Source organism: Tympanuchus pallidicinctus, unplaced genomic scaffold (genome assembly GCF_026119805.1).
Source record: "Tympanuchus pallidicinctus isolate F22 unplaced genomic scaffold, pur_lepc_1.0 scaffold11, whole genome shotgun sequence".
In the NCBI taxonomy this organism is placed as follows: domain Eukaryota; kingdom Metazoa; phylum Chordata; class Aves; order Galliformes; family Phasianidae; genus Tympanuchus; species Tympanuchus pallidicinctus.
Genome location: NW_026294627.1, coordinates 17,530,697 through 17,542,770, shown reverse-complemented (window position 1 = coordinate 17,542,770; position 12,074 = coordinate 17,530,697). Strand labels below are relative to the sequence as shown.

The 12,074-nt window shown below is 43.5% G+C and overlaps 2 protein-coding genes across 3 annotated transcripts in view; both read left to right on the top strand.

Annotated features, from left to right (window-relative positions):
- USP12 (ubiquitin specific peptidase 12) overlaps positions 1–12,074 on the top strand; it is a 335,443-nt gene that overhangs the window by 138,144 nt on the left and 185,225 nt on the right. The gene's annotated exons all lie outside the window — the stretch shown is intronic.
- On the top strand, positions 6,964–9,048 carry GPR12 (G protein-coupled receptor 12). The gene is made up of 2 exons (XM_052671442.1): positions 6,964–7,223; positions 7,590–9,048. The coding sequence occupies exon 2, from the start codon at positions 7,603–7,605 to the stop codon at positions 8,599–8,601; it is 999 nt and encodes a 332-aa protein (XP_052527402.1). The 5' UTR covers positions 6,964–7,223; positions 7,590–7,602; the 3' UTR covers positions 8,602–9,048.

Here is a 12,074-nt window from a genome sequence, read left to right as displayed (position 1 = left end):
GATATCAGCCACCTGCAATCAGAGATCACCATGTGCTCTTTAACACATCGTTTTGCTTAACAGTGCACTTTATGTATCTTCCTGTCTCAATTACAGCACCTGTCATATTTCAAGAGCTCAATTCAAGTAGCTACTTTCAGTCACAAATGGGTGCCTTTCAGACCACCACATGACCACCAGTTGGTGCATCCAGACCTCCCTGTCCTGCTGTGCACTCAGCAAGCAGAGGACAGTGCTACAAACAGCAGCACTAACGATACCGAGGTCCTTCCACTGGATTCACCACCCAGGATGGAGACGAACCTAAGCTGTATCTGTCACTTAGAGCTTTCCTAGCTTCTCTAATCACAATCTGTCTTGCATAGCACATCAGGTTGGAAAACAAGGCTGGTCTCAAACTGACAAAAAATGTCCATAGAATTGACCCAAAACATCTGAGAGTAAGAAATACTTTTGCTAGAATCGCTACAGTTCATGGCGTGGGGCACTTCTATTACAAGAACATTAGAGTTGTGTGGACATAAGCAAAGGTATATTTGCTCTTTTCATATAATAATCACCATGTGGGAATTCAGAAACTTCTCTTGGTGCAAATAGTCAGCCCTATACTTCTTCATCTGACCACTTTGCTATCTTCTGTCATGTTTCGTGTGCTATAAATCATAGCTGTGCCACTGAGGTTTAGAAAGAAAAAGATGGAAAGAAGAAATGTATCAGTCACTGCATCCATAAATGAGGACGGAGGATTACTATGGCTTCTTTTCAGGCCATTGCTGGGGTGGTTATCTGCACGTACAGCAGTTCTCCTGGGAACAGCTGAAGCCTAATGGGTTATAGCAGCCTATATAGCAAGATTGTTAAAAAAAGAGCCCAGGACTTGCCAGGAGAGATAGATACCAAGCCCACATCAAAGGAAACAACAAGATATAAAAATGAGGCTGGATTCCTCAGTGCCATGAATGAGTTTGTTACAGAGTGTTAAGCTATCAGTATGGACTAATTTCACACAAAGGCACTGGAACAACATTACTGCAGATTCAGAAGTGGTGTTCTCCCCTGGGAAGGCTCTCAGGAGAACCACTTCCAATTGCTTTTGTCCCACTCATCCCCCTTGCATTCAACCCTGGGAAGAAGTGCTATATTTCAGCTCTTGCCAGAGAGAGAGACAAATGAGAGAAAAATCCTTCTACCAGGCTTGAAATCCCCAAATGCTTTTAGTGGTTGTGATTTCCCCAGCGAGCAATTTTTAACAGAATGAGCAGATAAAATTACACCACAAACCATCAGGTTGAAGGATAGAGCCATCATCATAATCAAGCATTGCTCTCACAACTGTTTCATCTCAGGAATTTCCTGAATATTCATTCTTCTTAATAGCAAGGGACAGAGATCGCTAACATATTTTAAATACACATGGAAGAACTCTGCCTATGCTTCACCACAATAGAAACACTGGCTGTATTTACCAGGCATGTATTTACTGCTCCATTAGATCAAGCTGGTGCAGCCCAGTGTTCTCAGCCACATGATATACAGCTGTACACGTGTACAGCAGCTGTACAGTTGCACTGTTTACACTGTCACTGCATCAGCCCCAAACTCCCTACCACATCCGTGGGATAATTAAATATCAGACACTGATCCCAAATATGTAGAAGGAGCCACGAGGCGATAGATTTATGGCCTTATAAATGAAATCACGATGAGCCACCAGTTCTGCTCATCTCCCTTTTCCCACTGATCTTAAAATCTCCCTTACAGTATTATTCTTTATTCATATGACTGCTGTGAATAATGATTGCTCTTATAAATCTTCACAGGTTCAGATACTTAATCACACACCTAATGCATCTATGAGCAGCTGAGCAGCCCTGTAGACCTGACTTATTAAGGCCAGCTTTCAATTACCAGCTGTGAGGTCGCATATTTCACCGTTCCTCTTTCCACCATCTGAATGTCAGATGTATAAAGCATTTGACATTTCGGGAAACACCAGTGTTGTAACAACTCCCCAGAGTTATGACCATGCACTAATTTTTAGACAACAGCTGCTAATAAGCATGCAATTTTGAAGCTCTAATTTCAACTCTAATATACATAATTTAAAATCCCCAATTCAAAGCTTTTTAAAATTTAAATGAGATCTCTTGCTAGTATTAAAAAAAAAAGATACATCAGCATGATCACTAAGCCAAAAATGCAAGTAAATGCACAATTAGCATGTGTGCATATAAATTCCACTGTATGAATGGGCACTGGTTACAAATAATAGCTTTTTTAGTAGATTCTCTGTGAACCCCAGAAATGGTTTACTTAAAATCACTCTCATTACAGAGACTGGTCATCTTAGCTGAAAATTTTTCCATGGATGAACGAGCTGTGAAAATTAATCACTTTTATGGCCACAGAAAGAGGTTGTTCTGGGTCACTGTCCAGATAGTAAAATACTAGAAGCCTATGATCTAGTTTATAATTCATCATAGGCTATAGTTAGCCCTAGAGTTATTAAAGTCATTTTCTTGCTCTTTTCGAAACAGTAATTACTCCAGAGATTTCTGCAGCTTATAGTTTAAATGCCAAGTTCAATCATTTGATTACTATATGCCTGTAAGTTAAAAAATACTTCAGTAAAGTGCTTATTATTTGAGGTGGACATTCCAAAGGAAAACGCATCAACAAACCTAGCCCTTGAAGTTTCAGTAGTTCTGCAATCGCATGGAAATTCAGCATAAGTCATTCATTATCAATATAACAGTACAATTACAGTTGAACACTTGAGCTCAGCAGTGTATTTCATGCGTATGCAGTTCTTCAGCAAACACCAGTGGGTGTTTGGATAGTGTGGGGAGGCCAAGAGTTAATGTATAAAAAAGGATGGCAGAAATGAGTGGATTCAGAGTATTGTAGGGCAGGTGGAATTCAGTGTATTTTAAAGGGGAAAATAAGTGCATTTAGCTAGGGATTCAAACAGAAGGGCGTCATGGTCAGAACATCAGTGGAAAGTACATTAGGATCTTTATTCTATTACTCGCCGTTTCACATCAGATTGGAAATGAGCCAATAGGAAACACAGCTCTTGTCATCACACCTTTACCTTTGAGAGAGATTCTGGAAGTAATTAAAAATTAAAAGTTCATGTGATGATGCTTGGCCTTTTGTCACTGATACCGAGCTCTGTCTAATGTACTGTGCCATCAGTAACAGTTTTGTTTGAGTATTAATTTGGTGTGTACTAGCCAAATATAGTAAAAGCAGTCAGAGAAGCAGGGAGGGTTCTGAAGATGGTATTTTATGGGGTGTCGCATTAATTATGTGAATGTACCTCTTTTCTATAGAAAATAAGAACACTTCTGGGAGTATGGCATACTGAAGTAAAGCCTACAAAGCATATTCAGCTATTTACCAAGTGGATGCAGATAAAAGTAGCACTCAGAACAAACATCAAATAAAACTCAGAAATCTTTGAGTCTCTTAGCACTTAAGGCCAAGAGAAATCTTTGGACCAACAAGTCTGACCTCTGTAAGACTTATTTGAATACTCCTTATGTTTAATAAATCTGTCAACATGGTTCCTTCAAACGGGATTCAAAATAGCCAATGATGAATACTTCTCAATATCAAATATCTCCTGAGGAGCTTTGGAAGAGAAAAAGAGCACCTTATATTTGAAGCGTGAGAGGCACCAATTCGGAAAGGTGTTTCCATTCAGAGATTATCTCATAGCAGAGCTGCAAATGTTTCCTTTCCAGTGGATTCCTCCTGAACTACATTTTAACTTCATTTGATAACATGGATTAAAGTGCAGCACCATTTTCATGAAGGTAATAATTCTTGAAAAATATGGTGGATGTCGAGAATTGCTGAGATATAGTTTCCTCTGACACAAAAGAGGAAGTCAAACCCTTCTATTCAGTTTATTTGGCCACCAAGCAAGCTGACAGTTAGAACTCTCTCACTGAAAGACGTCAGTTCACATCACAGAAAGCAGTCAATAAACAATAACTTCAGTGTTTCTGCACAATGAGAGCATCTTGTTGGACCATCTGTCCGTCCGTCCATCCATCCATCCATCCATCCATCCATCCAACCTCCTAACAGCTAATTTCGCTGCTGTGTATTGCAGTACATTCCACTTGGGAAAAGACATTTGTGAGCTTTATAGCAGCTTCAGGTCTATAGTGCTCAGATTATGAATGTGTGCAAGCTCACGCATCTTTTTCTCTTGTTTCTCTCTTTCGCCTACCGTAGAGGTTACATAGTTGGTTAAGAAAATCATGAAAATATTGCCTCCAGTAGTAGCCAGCTCCAGCATTCAGGTGTGATAACATACCTTTAAGCATCGTTATCACAATTTCCACCAAGATACAAGCTTCATAATTTAAATCATCATATATATATGATGTAGAAGTATAGACAGGTTTCTGTCAGGGAACTTGGTCGCCTCCTCTATTATAACTGAACCTTTCAGAAACATTCTCAGAAATATTTTCCATGCTTTTAATACTCAGGATGCCCATTATCTCATTTTAAATACCTAGAATTATCAACACACCTTGAATCACTTTCAGCTTTGAGAGATTACTCTGCCAGCAAACAGAGCAACCAAATATAGCTGGAAGCCAGCCTTTCCACCTAAGCCTGTTCAGTATAATGATTCACAGTACAAACTTTTGCCATGATAACATACACCTTTTAGTATTTTTATTATGTATGTCTTGTTTTCTGGTTTAAAAAGCCTGAGAAGTGAGCACAGAACCAACGTCCTCTGTGGTCCTTTGAAGAACTTAATGTATTTTGTGGTGGCCTGAAGAAGCTCACTGCATACCCCGTGCATCTCAAGCTTTATTCGTAATCAGTAATCGAAGACTGGCATGAAAGCACTTGTTGTAGATGTAGCAAAAAATAGATGAAAGATGCACAGAAGCATAAACAATGTGCACTGTACCCAGTTCCAGAATAATCCAACCATGACAAATCAAAAAAAGAGGAGCAAAATAGTTATTTAATGTACACATGTGCTTTGTTAAAGGAAGTAGAAAAGAGAAACAGTGGTTAAAAAAATTTAAAATAGACGTACATTCAGGAAAACATATCCCCAAGTCAGATACTTTTGAAGATTCCAAACATTGAACCAATTATTAGGTAAGATAGAGTTCTCTGACAGAGGATGCCTTATGCTAACCATGGCTATTAAAAGCAGTTGGCACCCAAGCGAGAAGGAATAGCTTCCAAACATCTAAGACCATCATGGTCTTTTACCTGAAGAGAATGAACTGTGAGTTAAGAGAAAATTTTCCCTGCTATCATAACCTATAAAGAAATAAAAATCAGGTGTTACTAATTTGGGGCACAGTTTTTACTCTGGCATTTGCACACGTAGAACTTTTATTTCATAAAGACATCTTCCTAAAAGGTATTAAGACAAAATCATTTGTGCTGGATGCACTGCTCCAGTGATTAATTATCTTGCTATTAAATGTGTTTGATTTTGAATCTGAACTTCTCTAACTGGCTTCCAGGCATTATACCCTTTTCTGTTAGAGGCGTACAAAATCCTGGTGAAAGAATGCTCTAATCCAGTCGTCCCTTAATTTTCTCCTAGAGAAACTGAAAAGAGTAACTTCTATAAATCCATCACTATGACGCAATTTCTCAGGTCTTCAATGCCATGTCTGTGACTTTTCTCCGAATTCTCTCTTCTTTCTCAGTATATTTAAAAAAAAAAAAAAAAAAAAAAAAAAGTGTATCCAGCTTTCAAATACTAATCTCATCAGTGCCCTGACCAGAGGTAACACAGAATCATAGGGCTTGGAAGGAACCTCTGGAGATCATCCAGTACAACCCCTGCTAAAGCAAGTTCCCTGCTAACACAGGCTGAGCAGGAAAGCATTCAAACAGGTTTTGAATATCACCAGAGAAGAAGGCTCCACCACTTCTGTGGGCAACCTGTTTCAGTGCTCTGTCACCCTTACAGTAGAGAAGTTCTTTTGCATGTCTGTATGTAACTTCTTGCATCCCAGTTTTTGCCTATTTACCCTTGCTCTGTCACCATATACCACTGAAAGAAGCCTCGCTTCAACCATTTGACTCTCACTCCTCAGGTATTTATGAACAGCAGAGATCCCCTCTGTCTTCTCTTCTGCAGGCTGAACAGCCCCAGCTCTCTCAGCCTTTTCCCATAAGGGAGATGCTCTAAGCCCCAGTCATCTTTGTGGTCCTCAATTCGATTCTCTCCAGTAGTTCCCTGTCTTTCTTGAACTGGGGAGCCCAGAACTGGACACAGCACTCCTGATGTGGCCTCACCATGGCAGTGTAGAGGAGCAGAATCACCTCCCTGCACCTGCTGGCCACACTCTTTGTAATGCACCCCAGGATCCCACTTGGCCACAAGGGCACACTGCTGGCTCATGGCCAACCTGCTGCCCAACAGAACACCAGGTCCTCCTCTGCAGAGCTCCTTTTCAGCAGGTCAGCCATCAACCTGTACTGGCACATGTGGTTTTTCCTCCCCCTTTGCCCTTGTTGCCCTTCTCCTCTTTACCTAACTCTCCAGTCTGTCCAGGTCTTGCTGAATGGCAACACAGCCTTCTAGCTTTGTATCATCAGCAAACCTGCTGTGGGTGAACTCTATCCCTTCGAGCATGTCACTGATGAACATGTCAAACAAAAACAACAACATATTCAACAACATGTTGAACAGAGCCTGCCCTGACCTAAAGGAAAGCCCACAGCTACAGGTCTCCAACTAGACTCTGTGCCGCTGACGGCAACCTCCTGAGTTCTGCCAGTCAGCCAGTTCTCAGCCCACCTCACTGCCTACTCCATACCCCCAACGTCACATCCTTGTTCCTGTTCACGGCTCTCCCTGTATCACAGGGAGGCTGTCTTTGTTACAGCCATGCACGAGGACCTCTAGTACGTAGCCGACCAAACCCTGAACCCCCACCCGCTCCCTCCCGCCTCGCAGCAGGAGGCATCTGCGCAGGCGCGCGAGCACGAGGCGAACCCCCGTTCCCGCGCAGAGCCCACGTGGCCGCGCGCGCGCCGCCTTCCCCTTTCCTCTCCTCTTCTCACCCGAACCGCTGCGCGCGCAGGAGAAGGGGAGAGGGGGGGGGGGGGGCGAGCGCGCGCACCTGCGCTGCGCCCTCGGCCCCTGGCGCCGAGTGGTGGAGGGCGGCCGCCTCGGAGGGACCCTGCGAGCCTCGTCCTCCGGGACAGCCCAGGTGTGTGCGTGGCGGGGGGGGGCTGCCTGGGGGTTGCGGTGCCCGCGCGGAGTTTGTGAGCCCTCGGAGGACCTCAGCCCCCCACCCCGGGCGGGGCTTTGCTCACAGGGGGTCGGGGAAGGACCGTCGCCCCCTCACCCGTAACGCTCACCGCGGCTGCGGCACAGCGGCGCTGCGGGGCGGGGGGTCGCGCTGTGGCGCCTTTCCCTCAGCAGGGCTCGGTGCTCCGGGTACCCACCTCCGTCTGCGGTGCCGTTTATGTAACGAGAGCCCTCCCGGCAGGCGGTGCCGCCCGGGGCGCTGCGCTCTCGGGGCGCTGCCTGCAGCGCTGCGTGCGGGCGGTAAAACCCTGTCTTTCCGTTGAAGAACCGGGGTTAAAATGAATGAAGAGCCGACGGTCAATGCGAGCTGGCTGCCTCAGGACCGCGTAGAAGCCGGCTCTATCGAGAACGCCTCGGGCTCCTCCCTGGTTCCCGTGGTAGAGCCGGAGCCAGAGCTCTGGGTGAACTCCTGGGACATTGTCCTGTGCACCTCGGGGACCCTCATCTCCTGCGAGAATGCCGTGGTGGTGCTTATCATTTTCCATAACCCCAGCCTCCGCGCGCCCATGTTCCTGCTGATAGGCAGCCTGGCGCTGGCGGACCTCCTGGCGGGGATCGGACTTATCGTCAATTTCGTGTTTGCGTACCTGCTGCGCTCGGAAGCCACCAAACTGGTGACGGTTGGACTCATTGTTGCCTCTTTCTCCGCGTCCGTTGGCAGCTTGCTGGCTATCACTGTCGATCGGTACCTTTCCTTGTATTACGCTTTGACTTACAATTCGGAGAGGACTGTCACTTTTACCTATGTCATGCTTGTACTGCTGTGGGGAGCAGCTATCTGTATCGGACTGCTGCCTGTGATGGGCTGGAACTGCCTCAGAGATGAATCCACCTGCAGTGTTATCAGACCGCTCACTAAAAATAACGCGGCGGTCCTCTCGGTCTCCTTCTTGCTTATGTTTGCCCTCATGCTGCAGCTCTACATTCAGATCTGTAAAATCGTGATGCGCCATGCCCATCAGATTGCCTTGCAGCACCATTTCCTGGCCACTTCCCACTATGTCACCACCCGAAAAGGAGTGTCTACTTTGGCCATTATTTTGGGGACTTTCGCGGCTTGCTGGATGCCTTTTACGCTCTATTCTTTAATAGCAGATTACACCTATCCTTCTATATATACCTATGCCACCCTCCTGCCTGCTACCTACAATTCCATCATCAACCCTGTAATATATGCTTTTAGAAACCAGGAGATACAGAAAGCGCTGTGGCTCGTCTGCTGTGGCTGCATTCCTTCTAACCTGTCTCAGAGAGCGAGATCGCCCAGCGATGTCTGACTGGCGGCCAGCAGGACGCTCCTTAACACCTTCCTTCCCAGCCATCCCTGTGACCGTGTCTTTGGTTTAGATGCATTCATTAAGAGGCGTGTGGTGGGTTCCAGTCAGAGCCACAGGACGTGCTGACCTTTTGTGAACAGCAAACCCCAGTGACCAAAATGAAGCAAATGGTTTAAAAGGGAGCTTTCCAAAATCAAAATAATCGGTGTTCTTACAGATTTATGATGTTGCTCAGGGTCTTTTTGTTATAAATATATAATCTAGACTTTGCCATGCTTGCCACGATTTTACATTAAGTTTGCTAATTAAAAATGGATTTAAACAGCATACCTCATTTGAAATTGTTTATGTGATTGAGTTCAGCCATACTGCATGTTACAGTCTGTTGTCAGGATATGTTTCCCCTCTTAATTCTTATTAAAACAGTAGGAAAAAAAAATAAAAGAAGGAAAAAACCACTGCCCTGTTCCCACAAACCCATTTTTATATCATGAGAATGCTCTTCAAAATAATGGCCAATTGTACTGATTTATCTAGTATTTATTGTGATAATCTCAGTGCAATGAATTTGCTGTGAGTGAGGAAGTACTTGCATAGCTTTTATTTCACATCTCTGCATGAATTAAGTTGCTCATTATTTTTATAGACTTCCACTTCTCTACCGAGTTCTGGCTGGATATTGAAACAGAAGATGGGCTTTGCCTTCTTACTCAGAAGTCAGGCCGATGTTTTCTCTTAAGTGTGGGACATCAGGCCTCATTATATTATTAACTTTAAAAGAACTCACTGGGGAGTTTTGAAGTTGATGAATCAACATGGTCTCTTCTGGCTGCATTTGTAACAAATGCAACACTTTGATGTGTCTCAGACAAGTTTTGTCTTTCTGTAGTGAAATATCAAATGGAATAACCTAATATTTTGGATCTACATGAAAGTTTGTTACTAAGTCAAAACGATTGCCACATGTTTTCACTATTCTGCTGTAATTTAAAATGTAGAAATTTATAAATTCTCGGAGCGTACCTGGTTCATAATTGTATGCAACCAGAACTGCAACTTGAATCAAAATTGTCTCCCTTTCTGGCAGTTTTGTCCGTTACAGATTGGGGTTCTTCTCGCTGTATGCATGTCAGTTCTCTTCATTATAAGATGATAGTTCTGGTCTAAAAAGCAGAGCTCCCTCTCATGAATGGTTAAGTTTAAAAGCTATTTCTTACCTTTTACTGGAGCCGCATTAGAAAGCAATAGAAATAAAACATTGCTTTCTAATTTCAAGACTTGATTGTCAGAGAGGAAATCTTTCTGGGAGATTTATGAAGTTCATTGTCTATTCCAATGTCAGTGCATAGGAGTTAATGGGAGCTCCTTGCACTGGCGTTCATGGGAGCTCCATGTGTTAATGCCCTGACATCAGTAGGAGGTTATGTTCCCTTGAATGTCGCAGTCGGCATACTGTATTGTTGCTTCAGTGTCTTCAATTGCAGTTAAAACAAAAAATCTCGAGTGTAAAATCAGCAATATTTACAGTTCAATGAAATAATATACCTGTGTAGTATAAATAGTAGAGACAACTGTGTTGCTGGTCTGGATTTTTCCAAATGGAACCTGTCCTTTTCACATGGATGTTTGGATGACTGTAGCTTTCTGTGACGTTAAGAATCATATGCTGTACGCAGTGCTGAATCTCAAATGTGAATGAATTGTCTACAAACAAGGCTCTGTAGAGGTTTTATGAGCAATAATTGAGTTGCAATGCTGGGTTCAAATTCCATTATCTACCTGCTTCAACCTTCACGATATTTGGCTCTTTCTTTGCAAGCTGATTAGTTTGGTAATTGTGGCATGGTCTGTAGAGCTGTGAACTCGCAGCTCCTTTGGCTTCACTGCCATTTACAGATTCTCAACACAGTTAGGATGTGGTCCCTACTCTGTGTAGGGTGTTGGTGTTCTTTATCTGCTTAGGAATGCTCATGATGTTGCAGTCGTCAGGTTCCTTTTTTATTACAGATTTTTGTAGAAGAAATAATCAGGTCATAAATACCCACGCTATGTATGAGTGCGGTTTTGCAAGTATGCAAAGTACTGAGATTAAATGGGGGTAGAAGGCATGAACTGAATAACGTAGAGAGGCTGAATAATATAGAGTGGCACTTCTTAAGACGACAGCTGAGATACACTAAAGCGATACATCTAGCCCCCTCCTTTTGCTGTTTTCTATTTCTTTTTGTTCCTCTGAATCAAACTGCTGAGGAAGTGTGGTGAGGATGAGCAGCTACAACTGTGACCGTAATTCAGTCCCTAGGGCAGCCGTTCTGCTGTTTAAGCAGACCTGTTCTCATCTCCTCACATTGCCTTGCAGGCACGAGTGTTTTTCTCTCTGCAACACCTGGGTGGCAGGGAAGTTAGAAAAAAAACCCAAAAAACAACAGCACAGAGGGAAATCATGTCATCCCCTCTTTCACACTGCTCCTTGTCATCTTCCTCACTCCACAGGCTGCTTAAGTCCTCCATGGCGTTTAATGCTGTTAGGAGAGCTGGCCTTTTCCCTGTGCCAGAGCAGAGACCTGTGATTGGAAGCTCCTCTCCTCAGGAATGATTCGAGTCAAAAAGAGGAGAGAAGGATTAATTATGGAAGTTACAAAAAAAAACAAAAAACAACGGCTCACAGGGGCATGATTTGCCCTCATGTGATGAGTAACTCGTTTACCTTTCACCACAGACAGGTGAGAAACATGATTTTGCCTCCTGAGCTACTGCTGTGACGCCAGTGAGGGTGCTGGCTCTTTGAGAAGTGGTCTGAAGTTGAGACATTCTGGCAGCATAGGCCAGAAAATCCTTCTGGAAGTCAGTGACCTTGGTTTGTCCATAGCTGTCAGATTGAGTTCTAGCACGGTTTATGGTAGTAGTGAGATGCTATTAAATGCACCTCTGAATGAGTTCTTGGGCTGTGGGTACGAAGCCACCTACCTCACTTCCATAAGAAGAAATGCATGAAAGACAGCTGCTTTTCAGACGTGAAATTAAGTATTTTACTGCTTTTATGTTAGAGTTTGTAGGCAGTAACAGTGTAGGCCCCAGATCATTAGGGTCTGGTGCCAGTGTCCATGTGAAGATACCTCTGAAACTGACAGAAAGCTGGACAGCTTGCAGGAATGTCATTGTTTTTGTCCCATTGAAGCACACCTGTGCATCACAACTCACCGTGCTGGGTACAGTAAAGTAGTTTCATCATAATGTCAATATTCAAGATTTAAAGTTCTTTTTTATTTATTAAGGTATCTGACCTGAAATTAAATTTGCTGTAGTAGTTTTAGTCATCCATTCAACCTCACAGCCTGTATTTTAATTGTATTATTTTAACCGTTTCTCCAAACAGTGAGAACTCCAGCAATAAGGTTTTAGTATAACAGCAATAAAATCCTCCATGTTGCAGGTACTATAAACTGCTGAGTAACCTCAGAGCAATAGGGAGG

Excerpts from the sequence above, each read along its gene's own strand:
- GPR12 (XM_052671442.1), top strand. The coding sequence starts at position 7,603 with ATGAATGAAGAGCCGACGGTCAATGCGAGCTGGCTGCCTCAGGACCGC.